The 19649-nt window shown below is 40.6% G+C and overlaps 1 protein-coding gene across 4 annotated transcripts in view; it reads right to left on the bottom strand.

Annotated features, from left to right (window-relative positions):
* Window positions 1-19649, bottom strand: part of LOC144471324 (cell growth regulator with RING finger domain protein 1) — a 57788-nt gene that overhangs the window by 2357 nt on the left and 35782 nt on the right. For 3 of the 4 annotated variants that reach the window (XM_078183247.1, XM_078183249.1, XM_078183245.1), the window contains exons 3-4: window positions 1174-1345; window positions 898-1039 (exon numbers count right to left, since the gene is read on the bottom strand). In XM_078183247.1, coding sequence (XP_078039373.1) covers window positions 898-1039; window positions 1174-1345 — 314 coding nt within the window. The remainder of the gene's footprint in view (window positions 1-897; window positions 1040-1173; window positions 1346-19649) is intronic. The other variant, XM_078183246.1, reaches the window with a different exon arrangement.

Here is a 19649-nt window from a genome sequence, read left to right as displayed (position 1 = left end):
AAACCAGTTTAACGAATCATTAAGAATACATGGACATGTGTAGGGACTACGTCATACGTCTGCCGACAGATGGCTATGCAGTCGAAACCTTTCCCACAACTATCCCGATCAATCAGCAATCCCTATATGCATATCCAATTGTTGTTAATCGTGCTTACGATATTCTCGCGTCTAAAGAAGAAGGGTCTACCAGATAGCCTTACCAACGAGTCCTCTAGGAGACCCAGGCCGAAACATTTCCCTCCTTTCCACTCCCCTCCCTGCGTCGCTAGTTAGAGTGCCACTAAAGACAATTGCTTTTTCGAGGTTCCGCAGTAAGAAACGACGCGATCAACACGATCCTCTTATCAAAATGAACACGTCCACCTTCCTTATTCCATGGCCAAATCCTCGAGCAATCCCGTTTAACGATTTTCCTACTGGAACTCCACAACATCAACAGACTTCTAAAAGTAAAATTCGTGGCTACGAATCACGGACTTCTTTTGACAGTACCCACGAATTTTGTCGGCGAGTAAAGCGTGCTCAGAAGCTTCCTTTAATATCTCCGTTCGACGTTAACAGGTCGGTTAGGGAATCGACGAAAGAAAAAAATTATATGCAAACGGGCCTGACGCTAAACGATAGGGAACCGATGAAAAGAACTCTAGAATGTTAGCGGAGGTAACGGCTACCAATGACCGCTATCTAGGACACACCCCACCTCCGTGTTCCGCACGATCACTCGACTAATTAAAAATCACCGGTCGGTAGCCAATGATCCATGGCTGGGTAACGAGTGGACGCAACACGAGGGAAGGCGGATTTAGATCAAGAACGCTCATTCATTCGCTTCTGTTTCGATTCGGGTTGGGTCTATCCTCCGAAAATGTTTCAAGCTGTCGATCGAATACTCACGGTTTCATCGGGATGAGGATCCCCGTTGTCCCGACGGGTCAGAAAAATCACCAGCGGGTAACAGAGACGCGGAGGTGTTCCCAATTCTAGCTCGGGCGCCGGAAGCGACAGTCTCAGCGTTTCTTCGCCGTGCGGTTGTCTACTGCACATTTTGGTCAAGGAGCATAATCGGCGTCTCTATGGATTTTTGTCTCTAACTACGAAATTCACAGTACACGCACTGCCGGTAATCGCAGACTTGAGAACAACAACAATTGTTTCTTCGTAAAAGGATACGTTTGCGGTGGTGTGAGATACTGCGCGTGGCCTTGAAGAAGAGTACCGTTCAAGGACGCGTCACGGAGGGTGCTCCAGGGCTTCCAGAGCGCCAGGTGAAGCTCTCTTATGCTCACGCCCCAGATCGCTTGCAGTGAATACTCCACTTGACTCGAGACCTCGCACTCAACCTCTGCGAACAGAAAAAATTCAATGATAATTTGGTCGGTTTCCGCAGATTCTTTTCCAATCGAATCGGATCTCTTGGGAACCGTGACCGACGAGTCCAAGAAATATGAAAGGGAACGAAGTTGTATTTGGATTGGAGAAAAATAGACAGCAGTTTCTAGTTCAACAGTCGAAGTACAGAACGAGTAGCCCGAAGCGTAAGGACGCGTTGTCTCGCGCGATGACGTTACTGAAAATCATTACGCAACCAGCCCACTTTCAAGTTTTTTCCTCTGGACTGGCCACGAGATATCTCCGCGAGCCAAGGAGGTTTCCAGGTCATGCGCAAGGGAAGAGACCGCGGCAGGTTTCCTCCAGTTTTCTGGTTAATCCTGGTGGCGTGTATACGCTATTTGATGATCTGTATTCGGCCGGCTACCATATCGGCTAGTCGATGCATTTTCTTGCGACCCGATCAAGACTGATATAACCATCGTTCGATGGTTCGAAAGGGACTATTGCGATGTCGAAATTGCTTTTCCCGTTGTCACGAATTGCGTAAAGACCATTAACTTGTTATCGGAAAGCATCGCGAGCCATATAGGTGACACGCGATCTCGTTAAAGTCCATCGTTCTTCGAAGGTTTCCGAGCCGATCGTTTCAAGGTCAATCTCTAAGATTCACCCGGATCGAAGCGAAACGACATTTTCCGGTCGAAGCAAGACGCTCTCGAACGACTTTCGTCGTTTTCAAAAATCCTGGTAGACAGGAAGGCTGCAAGTCGCGATCCCGCAAGCGACGTCTTAACGAAAGTGAAAGCTACGTTCTGCGCTTATGCAGCGCGCTACACGTTATACGCTGCTCACTATTCACCTAGAAGATCTACGGCTCAACTATGAAAGCTGCAACTCGTCATCTATCTAGCCGTTTATTCAAAAACGGCTAATTCTTTCCAATTGTCCTTCAGCTTCGAAATAAAAATGGACGGCTTGGAAAGAGTAATACGATTATTCGAGGCTTGCGGCTCGTTTTTACAGTTGATGCAAGGCTGGAATAATCACATTTCGTCTTCCCAAATTGTCCGCGTTTGTTTACAAGCGGAAGGCAATTGAAGAGAATTCCCAAGTTCCGGATGCTTCCAAAATTTTGGAACCGCTCGTCAATCGACGATCGAATAACACAGCTGCGAGATGCGATTGGTGGAATTTAACTTCGAGGAGCGCACATCGGCGATTGTTGACGGGGTCAGGGTATCAGAGCGCAACCGGATCTTTCGATAAGTTTATTCGAACGTCGATCGTCGACCGTAGGTCGTTGCGCAGCGGACGTTGTCATGATTTTCGTAAGCAGAGTGGAACTTGACCGTAGCTCCGAACAACATTGAAAGGATATGAATTAACGACGTTCCGTAATTGTTCTTTGCAGGTAATGAAAACGCCGCGATTACGATAATTTATGGAGAGCTATTCAGATTTTGTAATTTGTCGAATTAAGTCGCAGAACAATAACATCGATAATAGATGCGTCGCGATATCTGATAATTGTGAGAGTCCAGCATAAATTTATCCGTTTCTGTGCATAGAACTTCGATTGACCAATTGCATTCAATGAATTTGATTATTCTTAGGCTTTTCCGGAAACGAAGCATAGATATGATCAGTGTGTTCAAGAATTGTAGGCCAAAGACCCATTTTCAATCTAATTAACAACTCCATTGACTGCCTCTTTTATCTTGGACAAATACAATTTTATGCACCTTTGCACGAACTCACGTCATGATCTCATTTTCATCCAGTCGAATGCTGAATTAATTATGGCTTGCATAATCCGATCGATTATTTTATGAAAGAATTGAACTGCGTTACCGAACATGCTGATAATTTCTTCGGTTTGCTGCAATATTTCGCACACCGAATAATAATGTTATATAGCGTATTTTGTTGTATAGAACTAGAACAACATCTTTCACTGTATACAGTGTTTAATACGTATTCTATACATATATCGCTGTAGTTCTGTTAACAAACTATGTGCGAGAGTGGTATAATTGTCGTTTTAAAAAATTCAATCCTTTTCGATTTCGTCGTATATTTGAAAGAATCCCTTCGTGAAATCATAAACATCTTTTTTATATACCCGTCATCAAAATCTTATTATCAGTTTTGCAAATATTAAATGGTTTTGAAAAAGCAGTTTCTTTAAAAATTCACATTTTTCCACCGTTAGTCGCGAGCAAATGTGATCCATGGCGGATGGACAATGCACGTAAAAAGTGGCTTGGCCCGTTAATGAGTACATAATAATAAAATTCAATTCGGAATGCGAGAACCTCGGACAACGAGTTGACGATCGCTTCACGCGACAAATCTAATTGATCAAAATCTCAGGGATAAACTCGATTCTGTTTTTTGAATTCGACCCGAAGGTACTACTATATTGCGTCCCTTTTCGCGCGAACCAATTCGAACGAAATGTAATGAAATCGAACCGAACGACAACGCGATCCGCAAGGGAATGGAACGGGCGAACAAACACGACCGAGAACGGTGTAACGATCGTGCGTGACGAACGGTTCGGTGAAAGGACAGAAAAGAACGCGACAACTGCACAGCGCATAGCCGCTTTGCACTTGCTCGCCACGGTACGGAGAACAGCAGTTGGCTCCTCCGGTATTGCATCCGCGGCACGATAAAGGAGATAATGGGGATAATGGGGATAATGGGGGTCGCGCGGGAATTCCTACAGGAAACCTGCCCCCACCCCCCCCTTCCACCTAACCCGTTAGTCGACCCGTTCTTTTCAATCGAAATGCCAAGGACGAATCGTTGCGACCACCTTCGATTCGAGGGAAATTCGAAATGTCGTAAACGTCGTCCGAGCGCCCATGCGCCATTGGGATTCGAAAAGGTTGGATCTAATGTCGTGGAGTAGGATTTGCGATAAGTTCGATGATACAATTCGATCGGTCACAGGAGATTTCGGGAGTTCACGTTCAGATCTGACACGTCCTTTTATGCCTACAATGTTATAGAAAAAAATCGTCTACGTAATCCGATGAATCGCGGTATCATGGAAGATTCATGGAGCCTAGATAGCAACGTCGATCTTTTTACCGATTCCGTGTAAATCTTTCAACGTCAGTTGCGGAACATTACTGCTGACATAATCGTATAAGGTGTACAATGGACTGCTCCTATATGTAACCTGTTATGCATGCAGTAGTAACAATTCATATATGCATGCATATACATATACCGGAGCTAGACAAAAAGTAATATAACTAACGATTAACGATTACAACCTGACAGTTATTACGACTAATTTATACTAATTAGACAACAATAATATCAATAATGATTAACGATTATAATCTGTTACTTATTACAACTAATTTATAATAAACGGACAAAAAGTAATATGAATTTGCGATTATAATTCGTTCTTATAAGTTATTACAGATTGGTCATAAAAGCTAGCGAGTGATAATTGTTAATCATTAATGAGAGTATTTTTTACCTAACCCTGACATTTATGGGACGACTCTTTTCCACGCAGGCGACACAAAGGCAATCACACGAGTATAGTTATATAAATAATAGTAATAGTGGTAATAAGGGTAGATGTAAGCAGATATGGAAGAATAGAAGAAGGAAAAGGGAAGGAGAACATACGATTAGTTAGAACAATGTATAAAATATAATAATAATAATAATAACAACAACGACAATAATAACTACAACAACAACAAAAATCCATGATTTTTTCGAAATCTATCCAAATCGTGATAAATCCATTGAACTCGATCGGAATCGATCAAGGAGAGGGAGGAACGCGAATATTCTCCGGTATTTCCGAAACGATGGAGGCAGTTGCGCGGAACGGTCGATTATCAAATATCGTTGCATAATTCGGACTAGCCGGACCGACTAATCCATTCGCTTGATTGCACCAACCGCACGTCGAAACGAGATCAAGTCGCGTACTGCGTGCCGGTTAGAAAAAATTCCTTCTCCTAACAGGAGAAAGATACCGACTCTGTACTCTTTGGTCCCAGATCGAGTCAATTTATTCATATTTACAACAACAAAAGCATAAGCATAACTTACGATGAATGACAGACTAAAGTAAACAGTTGACAACGTCGCCTCTTAAAGCTAACACTGGATGCAAATACAGGAAGTCCATCGACAACACGGCTTTCTATAACATTGTACGATTTTTGTTTAACACGTTCACGCCGGCGTGACCCACCGGCGAGTCACACTTGACTGTTCCGTGGGTCACTTGTTTTCAGAAAATTAGACCTCGCAACAATGTTACCCCGCCCGACGAAGCGTAAGGAGATAAGACAGTCTCGATAATAAACTATAGTGTCCGTTGGAAGAAGATGAAAATTCAAAAGGGAGCTGCGAAATTGTAAAGGAGTATCGTTCGACCAGAATAATGCTTTTGTTTGATTATATTGAGTAGTGTTGAGGAAGAAATTTATTAAATTAAAGTTACATTAAATGAGAATAATACTTTTAGTTTCTTTTTCATTTCGTGCTACACTTACGTCTATGTTTTTAATAAAAGTTATTTTCGAATGAATATGTCATGTAAAGAGGGTCAATCGAACTAAATCTCTATAGGTGCTATGAGGTCTTAATGGGTAGGATTGATCTCGCAAATAGAAGGATTAAATTCGACAAGCAAAGTACTTTATTAGAGCAACAGTGCGAGACGTCGTCGGATATAATGTCCAAGTTTTTTCTATATCTAATGTAGTGTATCTTTGGAAGCGTAGCAGCGATCCCGAAGCTAATCGACTACAGACCTTTAACCCCTTGTATAATAATAACAACTCAGACTCGTGGTGAAGATTTTACGCAAGCTCTACTAAATATGAATATTATTAATTTCTTCTACGTCGAAGTAAAAATAAATTCTTCTGTTATCAAAGTATAGAAATGAAGGTAAATAAAGACAATATAGAAAAAGAAAATTGTCTGACTCTATTAGGAAAATTATTAAGTACGAATGAGTGCAAATCGTCAAAACATGAAAGGAGCGATAGTGCAAGTGGTTAAAAATACCGTTTTTTCTGTCCGCGTTACGCTTCTCGCAGTTGATATCGATTTCGTCACCGATACAGTTGCTAATATCGATATCAACAAGCACCAAAAACTTCATTAACGTCTCCTTTAACTGATGAATATTCAAGAACGTTTTAATTACGGCGACCGAGTATTATCTGTTACGACGACTCATGACTGAATCATTATATGCAAGAGATCACGAATCGAACGAATGTGATCGCCACGTGTCGATATTTTGAACATGGAAATCGTGAATGAAGGACCTCTCCATGCTGGTCAGGAAAACCCAAACAGCATAACTCTTACCACTACTACTTAGTTTTCCGAGCTTGATTTATACATTTATGTGAAAATCTATTAGCAGAATATACAGTATAAATCAAATTAAATTGAAGTGTGTATACATAGTACTTTAACAGATAATAGAATAACGATTGACGAGAAATTACAAAGATATATGACGTAACAATTGTTTAACACGGTCACGATAACGTGTACCATCACTGGCTCGCGCTTGAATGTCTTATCGAATTTTAAGGATGTTTATTGAAGTTTGTTTTCATATTGATATATCTTTTAAATTCATTCAAAATCGTTCGATCAAGAACAGCCGCTCTTGGAGAAGCTTAAATAGCTGTGACAGCGCACAGTGCGGCAAGAACAGAGCCACGAGAAACAAAAATATAAGATCCAAATACAGTTACATGCTTATGTACACACATATGTTATATAGTAAGTAAGAGAATGTCAATCATTTTTGAGGTAATGTTTAATTATTTGCAACTTCAAGCACAAGAACTTTTCAAATTTGTATGATGTAATAAACAACAAATTTGAAGCTATTTCAATCTCAGAATATTTGGCGCCGTTTTTGGGACACGTTAACTTGAAGTTGAGAATAATAGAGCTTCACTTAAAAAATAATTGATATCCTCTTACTTACTAACTTGCTATACATATAACACGTACGTATACATAAGCATATCATAATTTTACATCATCTGATATCATTATACGAGGACATTGAGATTTTATACTTTTGTCCCGTGTGGCCGTACGGTGCGCCGCGAACGTGTTAATAAAGTAACAGGAACAGAAATACGATAGATCTCGCTTACCTGAATCGTCGTTTAATTCTCGGACGATGGAACATTTGCACAACTGTATCATTGACGATGTTTTATTCAGCAATCTTGGAAAATATCTCCTTGAAGATATTTCTTACAGAAATAGCTTTTACTAGCCTACCTATCGGACTTTCTGCTGATCATAACGTAACAGCAATTTACATTATTTAATTGCCGAAAACTTAGTAGTTAAGCGAACGATTTAACCCTTTCGGTACGAGCACTCTGTCCGCCGTGACACTCGTACGAGCCGCCGCGCTGAAAATTGCCGCCACGCATGACCAGTTTTCCTTTATAAAAAGATATTTCCTAAGCGTTAAATAAAAACTGTGCTTAATAAAACGACATTTTTTAACAAAAGTGTTGCGTGTTGCTTGTAGCTTGAAAGATATTTCAAGATATTTATATAAAATATTAAGAGGTATTTATATAAAATTTTGTTATTTATACCGATCGTCGCACGGACGCCGGATATATCCGGTGCTCGTCCACACAGGCCATCAGTTGGGGGCCGGATATATCCAGCGCTTGTATCGAAAGGGTTAAATGTTTAGAGTCCAAATTGATCGCTAATTGAACACCTCTCCTCTCCTCTAATCAAGGCAATTGTGTGCTGACGTGTCCCAAGTAAAATCCATGCGAATCTCTCTTCTATTTTAAGCGGTTCGCCGAGTCCCGACAGTGGACACCGTCTTCTTTCGAAGTTTACCTCCGGTAATGAATAGAGGGAAAAGGCAGCATCCTTGAAACGAAAGATTGCCTCTCGTTCACCGTTGCGAGATTTTACTCTCATTTGGACGGCTCGCGACCGTGTAACGATTCCGCGCGACGCGAGGCAACGTTACGATCGATCACGCGACGCGGGGCGCCATTCCGCGACACATTCACGGTCGGCTGAATTTCTGAAGCGTTTCTCTTTCTTTCGGCGATCCAGCGTCACGACCGTCGCCAATTTTCCTTTGTCCCGGTGTCCCGGCGCGAGTCTTCGTCAGTTTCAGCGAACGTTCGTTCCGTTCGAGTCATCCACAGTACGCCGTGGATCGCGTACAATGTACCCCACCGCTCTCACCTCCGGACCCTATCTTCCCTCGGCTTGTTTGTTCTCTCTCTTTTCTTTGGCTCGTGCAAACGTGACTCACGCGGCCGACGACAAGCCTTGGAGAGCCGTACAAACAACCGGCCGGATCGCACGATTCCAGCCGATAACGTATCGATCCTCGATGCTTCCTATCGGGTTTACCTTCGGCCAAAATGGCGAAGGATTCGAGATAGGTCGAACAAACAGGCCAGACCTTTGTTACTTGTTAGCCCCTTTTGCTGTCGACGATCTAACCGAATTTCTCGTAATAGCTTAACATTAGATTTACGGAGCAGTAAAAGCAACTGTTCCGTATTAATTTGTAAAAGTAACAGTAAGACATTTAGTCTGATTCGTAACGAATGTTATTCGCGCAAGTACTTCCGCAAAAAGAAGGCACTCTTGTGTTTATATTCCTCTTCTCTTACTAGCTGCTCCACTGCTGAGGATAGTAAGAAAGGGAATTTAAAACACAATGATGGCTCCTTTTCACGTGCGAACTGTACCACATTTATTGAACAAATAATTTATAAATGTCTATCTTTATAATATAAGTAATCGTAAATTAAAAAGTTAGTGACAGAAAATGTTTAACAGGTTTCGTAAACCTAGTGTTAATGCGTTTACTTACGTTGATTCTTGAAGGTTGTAGAAAAGTTTACACTTCAACCTCTCACTTCACATTTATCTTGTCGAAGTTGTTCATCATGTGTCTATTACATCGAAAGTACAACTGCGACGAGAAAAGCACCGTATGCTTTATGGCGAAGAGAAACGTATAAAACATGTCTTCGTCAATGTTAATACTTATTGTGAAGTGTTTCATATTTTTTACCCATTTAATTGATTTAAACAGTATTGTTTTATGAGTACGTTATGGTTTATGCTCTTTTGGGTTCTCTTGCTTATTCAAAAAATAAATAAATTATTTAATTTCAATTCCGAGGTTATTTATCAAGTCTCTCCACTATTCTCCGCTCACTCGGAAGAATACTATTTGTTTGAAACACGAAGCTCAAGAAGATGAATGGCATCGGAGATCGCGCAACATCTCCGCTCCGTAACCACGGACGTACCCAAGCAAAAGTTTAAGCCCAATATAGTATACGGAAAAAGTAAAAAGTTAACAGTGTGTTGACTACACGACGTGCGACATACAAGTGTGCTGACAAACCTGCCCTCCACATGTTATGTAACGTCATTTTGCAATTACAGACGATAAAAAAATTCGATTTTATCAGTGATTTTATTAGCATAAATTAATTTTTCACGTATAGCTAGTTATTAATTATTTCTTCTCCGACCAGTCAAACATGGTCACAGAAACGATTATTGTAATTCAGCATTGTACAGGGTGTTCAATAAGGTTGGGACCAAAAATCTTATAATATAAGTTTGGTCACAACCGTTTCAGATATCTGGTATAGATGCAGGCTTTTTGCTTGTAAGTTAGTAATTATAGTAATCCATACAGACCCTGGTAATGGTATCATAACACCTAAGATCGTCTTTGTTAGCTACAGCTATTTTGCATCCGGTTTCTAAAATAATATTTCTCACGTAAACGCCGATGGTCCGATTAAGAATCTCGAGCGATCCGAGCAGGCGGCCACGATTTGCGGGCAATAGGCAGCACGCCGTGGTACCACGTTGCTACGTGAAACCGAACACAGAAGGGCCAAGTGGCCGGGTGATTTCGCGAGAAGCGAGTAAGCGAAAAACGAAATTCGAAAAGCGAGAGAAACGAGAGGAACGGAGCAGGAGATCGATATAGAAGTGGCATGCATGGTGGCGAGATGCCGTTCGCCACGGCCTTGATTCGACTCGATCTCTACGGTCGGAGAGTCACGTACGCAGCGAACCTACCAAACGAGCAGGCTACCAAGCACGCGGTATTTTCTCCCTTTGCGAGATGCTGCGGCTCTAGACCGTTCACTCCGTGGTCCACCGGTCCACGATCGACCGATCGAATGAAGAAACCGAGCCGATTGCGAGCGTACAGAAATCTGCGATCGGCGAACAGTAACCAGCGACTGGCGAATGGCCGAGCATGTAACAGTTCCTTGGCTCTTGTAGCCTTGAAGTGTCGCGTCACGGTGTCGAAATTCACCAGGTTACCCGAACGGATCTCGAAATTCACCAGGTTACCCGAGCGAACTCGATCTCGATCTCGGACCGAAACTCGAGACTGTTAGAACCGGCACGCACCTGGAAAATTGTAACCCACGCGTCGCCGAAGTCTCGTCCAGTCCGATTAATCGTTGCGGCTGCTCGAATCGAGGCTGATCTCGTTCGGTCCGGTTTCGTTTGGTTCGGTTCGGTCAAGAGCACCGAGAAGAAATTTCGAATTGTCCTACCGATGCACAGTGGTCTAGAAAGCGGCAATTCGGAAGTTTTCTCTCTTGAATACAAACTTTTTAAAACCTCGAAATTCGAAATATTACATTTTTCGCAAAACTTTCCGAGCAGGTAGAGCAACTTAATTGCGAAACTGTGATATAATCGGCATTGCAATTAAAGTTTCATTATTCTTCGCGCAATGCTGAAATGCACCAGTAGGTCATTCATAAAATCTTCAAAACGAAATCGACATGTTGTCGCAACATAAGGAGCTAATAATGATATAAGCACGTTTCAATTTTTATATTACCAAATTTATTTGTATTTAAAAGTCACAAGACTTAATTTCATACGTGTAAAATGGAAATACATACTGTAAGTTAGATAAGCCAGCTTAGATTTAGAAAAATAGCTTCGAGTGTAAAGTGTTAATATGTCTAATTTCAGAAACAAAATGTTAATTCCAACTGACTCAATATATACATATTTCTGACTGTAACGTTAAACCATGAAACAACGCTAAAATAATTTAAGCCATGCCGGGCGAGTTCCCAGACCACTGCGCACTGCAACAGCTACGATACTTCGCGAAACGCAAACGCGGAAGGTACTAAGAAGTCTTTCTGTTGAAACCGTTTTCCTTTGCATACGAACCGCATGCGAATAAATTTCTTGGTTTTCGCAGCTTTCTCGAGCTCTACGTTCAATATTTGACTGGCGTCTCTCTTCGGAAGTTTCTCGCCGATTCCTCTCGTATCGGAAACGACGAAGGACGATCTTGCTTTCTTTCGCAACAAACTAAGACAAGCGTTCTCCTAATTGTCTAAACACGCAATCGAGCCGTGATCCACGCTTCGCCTCGCGTTGGGAGAACTTTCCTGTAGGTGTTCTCCCGAAAGTTCTAGGCCACCGGAGAACGTTGGAACGTCGAGAGGCCCCCGAGTCGAGAACGAATGGACGGTATGAAGGGGAACGGCAATTAGCCAAACGACCATGGATCGCGAAACCCAAAGTTTTTATTGTCGCCGCTATTAAAGGTTTCGAGTTACAGCGGTGCCCACGTCGGTGCCCTCTCCGTAAGCCGTAAGCCGTAAGCCGTAAGCCATAAACCGTAAGCATTAAGCCGCGAGAGCCGGTACCGATGACGATTCGCGGCCGCGACACATCGGCAATTCGTCGAGAGGTTCTTTCAATCATTTTTCAGATCTGTCCTTCCGCCAAGTTTTACAACTATTTCTAATCGCGAAAATTGGCGTAATGAGCAGAGCCGGCGAATCCCTCGATAGAGGGTCTGACCACCGGCAGCCTCGCAATGCTTTTAAATCTTTCGTAAACTCTCGTTCCAGGAATCGTTGCCGAACCGCGAACCACCGTGCCGCGGATCGGTGCATCGGCAGCTAAGAGATTTCGTAATTTTCTCATTTCCATTTCAAGAGGTGGATAAACTGTTTGGCGCAAACGAACCCATCTGTCGGAGACGTTCTTGTAACAGCAGCTTTGCAAATGTTAATATGTACTTCTACATTACTTTCTTTCTTTCTTCTCTAACTTCACCGTTTCCACCGTCACATGGTTAATGTAAATCGCTCCGCACTCTTTCTTAATTATTTTTACGGATTACAACCAATTAAGAGACACTCTGCTCTTGCTCCGATTACCGTTCATTATTCTACAACTGGATTTCTCTAGTTTCATCAGTTTATAATTTATCTTTTTTTTCTATTCTTATTCGAACAATCATATTAATTATATATTTAATATTCTTACATTTATTATATTTCTTGTGCTATGCATATTTATTATATTTACTATGTTTTTATTCTGCATAATATTACATAAAATAATATTATACACAATATGGCAATTATAATTGTTTAAAACGATTAAAGTTATTGCCATTCTCTTGACTATTTCCTGCAATGCTTTTATCTTATACATACGCTTTGTCATCTCTATTGTACGTAATCATCTTTAATTCTAGCCTTATTTTATTATCATTATTATTTTTATTATTGCTATTATACACCCGTATTCGGGTACTCGCTATTATTATACTTCCGTTACAATGGTAGCGAGCACAGTTGCGTCTACACAGCGAATAGATTGAATTAAATACATACTTAAATTCTATACTGTACTGTTTCTTATTTTTTGTATTGTATCCGTTGAACTTCAACAGATTGTTAAATACAAAAATCAGCCCGGTGGATAGTTTTTAATTTTTCCCTGATATGTTATACCCGTAAAGGCGTGCGACGATGTATTATATTTTGTTTTCTCTAACCGTTTATTATTTCATCGATTTGAATTATGTTGGTTGGCATAGACATCTCATAAATAACAATTATAATAACTTTATTATATATTATTTCCATTATTACTGCATTATTCTCATAACTAATTATAATTCTAATAGTATCGTAAATATATATATTTTTTATTGTACGCATATGATGGCTAAGCAAAATCTCTTTTGTGAACAAAGATTTTTCACCCATATTTATGTATAAATTATTATCATAACATTGCGTTGGCAACTCAGACAAATCGGACGGATTTGGAGATGCGTCGTGGATCGGAATCGAAGCTCGTGGTTCGAGAAAAGATAGAGTCGATCGGACAAGATGATTTCGTGGACGAAACGGATAGAAATATTTCGAGAGCCATCGGTGGGAAATCCAAACTCGAGCGGGCTACGAGGAAGAGAGGCGCGGCGTAAAAATAGGCGTTTGTTAGCGCGCAGCTAACGAAAAGTGGTTCGACGCAACTCGTCTGGCGTTGCAACAGCGGGAGAGAAGCGTGTGCATAGGTGCACTGGTGCATGGCGCTCGAGCGATTGTTGCCGTGTTCGCGCAATAACCAACTATCCGACCGAAGGTGTTTGCCCAGCTGCGCGAACGATTTTTGCCGGTCGCTCGGTCGCCGCGCCGCGCAGGTTCGCGTCCCGATCGGTACGAATCCGCACGTAGCTGTCCGTGTAGGCATAAAACTCTCCCGGGACAAGTTTGCGGAAATTTCACTGGCGCCTATTTTTTTTCCCTCAACTGCGTGGAATTTCGAAAACATCGGTCATCTGCCACGAGAGGAAGGTCGCTATTTATCCGCGCGGTGCACAGAATTGTGTAATCGAAAACTCGAGGGCATCATTTAAATTTCAATGCGGATCGACGTCCGCACTCAATGAGAACTGGTCGATAAATATTTGCCTTGAATTTATATCGGCTACGGCCGAGTCCCGCCGACGCAGCACGCACCACTCGACACGCACCATGCTATAACAAATCCGCGGAGATCGACAAAATTCTGCCGATTCTGTAACTTGCATCGTGATCGGGAGCAACGAGATTTCAAATAGCCTTCTTCGATTTTTATTTTATTCTCTTTTCTTTTATTCATTGCATACGGAATCGAATTTCATTAGTTAAATTACATGCGGTATAAAAGCAATTAAATATATTAATACCTACTTTACATGGACCGCGTTACAATTGGTTATATTTACTTATTTATTTATATATATATGTGGGCAGAAAACTATTTTTACAATAAAACACAAGAGTTAATATCAATATGTATAGACTCTTGTTACGTTGTGCTGAAAATATGTCTATTTCGTCGCTGTTATACATATATTAACAGTTCGCCAACGGTGCCAGATCGTTTCTGGTAACAAAACCTTTTACATTTTGTTTCATAATGTCCAAAGTACACTAATTTAGTTGGGGTCAAATGTGATTCGGTACCGCTTTCCGACTGTTAACATGTCGGACGGGTTTCTTTTTCTGAACCGTTTTAGGAAGTCAAAATGAAAGAACGTACATTTACGTGGCTCTTCCGTTGAATGTCAAGTTGTACTCGTATATCAAATTTATGAAGGAGCATGCCCTGCTCAAAAAGAAATGTTGACTTCAATAGTCACGATTTCAGGGGTCAGGATATTGTACGCCCGTAGAAGGTAAGATCGACATAACAAAGTAGGTCTCAGTAAATAGCGCATAAAAATTTGTCCATCTAGCGTTGGTTACAGCGAAAGGCACTTCGAGGTAAAAGAGAACGGGCTATTAACAAGACCTATTCGAGACCCACTCAATTAGGATGCTTTTAACTTAGGTCAAAGGAGAGAAAAACCGGCCGCGACTGTTTATTTCCAGGCAACCGTGTCACCGGAACAATCCAGTTCTTTCTCAACAATGAAACTGTCCATTACGTATTACGCGTTGGAAACCAGAATGAAAGTAGGAGGCAAGAGACGCGGTCGGAGTCGGAGTTAAAGTCGGACCGCGAACGCGAGGGGGAAATGTAATTGTAGTCGCCGAGCTAATTCCACGCAATTGGCCAAAGACACAAGCAGAAAAAAAATAATGCTCTTTTCTCTTTTTCGCAGCGTAGCGTGACTGCGCTGTCAGACTCCTCGACAATTCGACAGGATGTTGCGTTAAGCGGCCCATACTTAGGCCTCTCCGCGCCTCTTTCCAATCATTTCGAGTCTAATGGGACGCCGACATTCCATAATTAAAGACTAATTCTCAAGTTCTCATACAGTGCTCAAGAAGTCATAACTATGTATGCCGACTCGATTGCTATGCAAATCATTGTTTCGGTTCTCTTGATATTTTTCTGCAACTCACCCTTTCCGTTCACACGATCTGCTAATAAGATATTAAATATCTAATGCGAACCCGTGTTTCATTTTCAATTTAAGAGACTATAACTCGTGTAACCTTTTGCAGCCGGAGACAATTTCACTCGAAATCCGGTACAGTTCTTCTAGCCTATAGTATTTTCATTTTATATAACCAAGTGCACTTTGTACAGATGAAATCGAATTTTGTAACTCAAGGGACAAGGATACTTTCAACAGTTTTGTGAATATAAATAAATTGAATAACGTAAAAAGTGTTTCGAAATTTGATACGACCATTGTTAGGACAAAATTTTGTTTACAAATGACACAAATTTGTTTCTTTTTTTACAAATAACTAATGGATGACGCTAATGTTAATTCGTCACAGATAACTACTACAATTGATGAAAACAGTTTTCGATGGCGAATAACCGTTGTTGATGACCAGAACTTTGCGTTAATTGCTATGTAACTATTATTGACGATCAGCATTTAACCTGTTAGCTGCGTACGACGTGTATACACGTCATAAGGAAGTGGCAATTTTACACCTTAAGATAAAAATACTTCTTCTACGATTTATGTCAAAATGCTTATGATTACATATGCACATCAAAAAGACTACACTCAGTATGATCGATAAAACGCGTAACTAAAATCGTCAAAATATTGGGTTGGGGAATAAGTTCGTAGCGTTTTTTTTATTTTCTCTTATTTTACGACGATTTATTGCTATGTGACAAAGTGTGTGAGCTGTTTCTGCTCTACAAAACGATGCTAATAGTTATAACAATTAATTAATCCATTACGTATTCGCTGTTATTGTTTACGACCTCCTCCGACCTCTCGACCAATTTGTTGATATGTGGAAAAAATGAAAAATAAATTAAAAATAAGTAAAGGAATAAGGTAATTTCCGTACTAGCAAACGTCAAGGAGTATTTTTTTCGCCAAAACCTTGGCATCTGCAAGCGTACGGCTCGAATTGTTATTTCGCTCGCCGAACATGTACCGCTACAGCCTCAAAAATAATAACAAATTAAATGACTAAAAAAGAAAAAATTAGCACAGTTTTGTAGAGCAGAGACAGCTCTATCGAATAAATTTGACGCACTTTGTTAAACAGCAACAAATCGTTATAGGATAAGAGAAAATAAAAAAAAACGCTACGAACTTATTCCCCAACCTAATATATGACGCAGTAAGTGGTTAATAGAAAACGGAAGAACATGGAGAATCGAAAGCAGTGCGAAACGGAAACGGAAAAGGAAAAGAAAAGAGGAAAAGTAGTTCGAATAATCGGAGACGAAGTACCGTGTCTTGCTCCAGCGATCGAGATTTATTTCTCCGGTGGAAGGAACGTCGCAATCGGCTCGCGACGTTGCATCACCGGTCGGCTTACCCCTTTCGTAACTTGGACCACAAGCCTGACTCCTCTTCCCTGCCGATCCAATCGCGATTACGCGTTACACAATGCCTAGTCAGCTCTTTAGCCGAAATCCTCGTCGCGACTCCGCGAGGTTACGACGACCGACGACCGATAATCATAATCCTCCGATTAGCAAGTATTTTATGCAAGTATTTGACATTTGAAATTCAATCGGTACTGTCCTTGACATCAAGCAGCAGACTGACGCATCTATCTCTGGTTTAATCATTGTTTTAATTTTATTCTTCTCTTTTGTCCATTTATTTATTAATTTATTCATTGATAAAAAAATCTTTTAGTATACAATGCTTCATTACCATTTAATACATTATCGTCCGGATGATTAAAAGTAGTCATTTTTTTCTACTGCTCATGAAGTGCAATTTAAAATAAAAAATCCGATCATGAAATTTGCTCGCGTCATCGAATCTAAATGTAATCTATATCTTATAAGTTACATCCATTTTCGTGAAGTGATGCAACAACTTTAATATATGCCGACTACACTAAAAAATTGTTGCACAAACAACCTGGACCGTAATATGTTAAGTTACGTCGATAAGAGATGAAAAGCGTGTCAAAAAAGCAAATGTTGACAGTAAAAGAAGCGCAATGGACCTTCGAGGATGTCGCGTGTCACGCGACAACGCCACCGGAGGATTTATTAATAAAGACTTATCGTCGGCATCGGCATCGGCAACCGGGTACGACCGAGTGGAAATTGTTTTAGCTATTGTCACAAAAGTTACGCAAGCGGCTCGGTTCGGCTCGACTCGACGCGTTCCAGCAGGAGAACGGCGTCCTCGATCACCGAGACTAAACTCTGCTATCGACCCTCACGGTTTTGTACATGGCCACCTTTGGCTACGGGCTTGGAATTCGAAAACGGTCTGCCCTTGTCTTGTCTCTCGGCTAACCTTATCTTGCCACGCGTCGCGTCGCGTCCGCCGAGCCGCTGTTACCCACATGTATCAATTATGCAGCGAGAGACCGAGTCCAACAACGCCTCCACCGCGATCCATGCTATTTCGCTGAACAGACAAAAATTCAATGATCTTGCATCCTAGAATATCACAAAAGGAAACGCCCTTTGCAACGTTGTTCGGAGCCTTTATCAAATACACGCAGATTGGGGCATTGATCGAATAAAAGGTGACTCGAACAATATTTCGACTAAATTTTATCTAAACAATGATTTGAATAAATTTCTCAGATAAAACTTTATCCGAATAACGTTTTCAATAAAATCGTATCCGAATAAAATTGTATTCGAACAACGATTTGAATAAAGTCTTCGAGTAAAATTTTATTCGAATAATATGTAACATAAAATTGTCGAATTAAACTTTATTTGAATAACAACTTGAAGAAATTCTTCGAATAGAAATTTATTTGAACAACATATCGAATGCACGTACTGCGTATAAAATATACGATGAATGCTACTTGTTATTTTTGGTGACAAGTTCACAGATAATCTTGGAATGCCTATATCCCTGCGGCTATAGCCGCGAGCGTTTGATTTATCGATTTCGGAGGTCAGCGGCGCGAGTGTCCCGGTTTAATGGAGTTTACCGATTATGTTCGAGAATGCTTCAAACGTCCGGCTTTCCCCGACGACGAGGATCAAATTTATTTTCTATTTTTGAGTGGGTCCAAGGTGCGAACGCTGGAATAATAGAAGTTACGTCGGCGTTTCAGAATCTTCGTTCGTTTCCATCCCTCTGTTCTTCATCGAAAGGAAACTTTCCTTTTCGTAGAAGTTGCGACTTTGAAATTGCACGGTTTCTTCGAGTACTCGTATTTTTGCTGGAACGATCGAACGCTGTCGATCGCTCGAGTATACGTTGAAATCATGAATAAACGATAGATCGCCGGAACAGAAGCAATTACGGGCGTCAATAGCACAGACTTCGGTATCGATGCTCGTCGGTTACTTTCAACCTCGATACGTATAGATGTACTTATTATTATTATTAGTATCTAGTTATTAACGCATATTGCCAGTTCTTTACATATATAATGGTATTAGTATTATGGTGATACACGTAAGATGTTCCAGTTTCATAAAACAAAAAAGGAGGTATAATTACATAATATTATTCAGTAGCTGATTACTCAAGATTATTATTATTACTTTTTTATTAACGGACGTGAACCTTGTTACAAGAAGTTTCTTAAGACTAAATATTAAAGAGTTTACAATGACGAAAAAAACATAATTAGGTCATGTCTAAATGAAGTAAACAAAATAAAAAAATTGATCAAATATTTTGATATTAATGAAAATACGATTTTAGGGATTAGATGGGACATAAAGTGTTGTATATAAGTGTTCTAACAGGATAAGGCGGTATCTATCGTCTATAAAAGGAGTAGTAAAGCAGTAGTAAAGCAGTCCATAAGATAATTTAATTTCTTATTCTCTTATTTTCCTGCAAAATCTTTATCTTTACTTTGTATTACATAGTCTTGTTTGCTTTACGGTGTCATTTTTTATGTAATCGTATTACCGACACCGTAAGGATCTTGTACACAATATTCATCATTAAACCTGTTATGGAAAAATTCTTGTTCGTCAATGGAATTAATTAAATTTGGAGAAAACGGGCGATTGCAAATTAATTGTGCTCATTATAGTTGAGTAGCCAT

The sequence above is a fragment of the Augochlora pura genome, chromosome 6, assembly GCF_028453695.1.
Source record: "Augochlora pura isolate Apur16 chromosome 6, APUR_v2.2.1, whole genome shotgun sequence".
Lineage (NCBI taxonomy): Eukaryota > Metazoa > Arthropoda > Insecta > Hymenoptera > Halictidae > Augochlora > Augochlora pura.
This window is presented reverse-complemented; position numbering and strand designations above follow the sequence as displayed.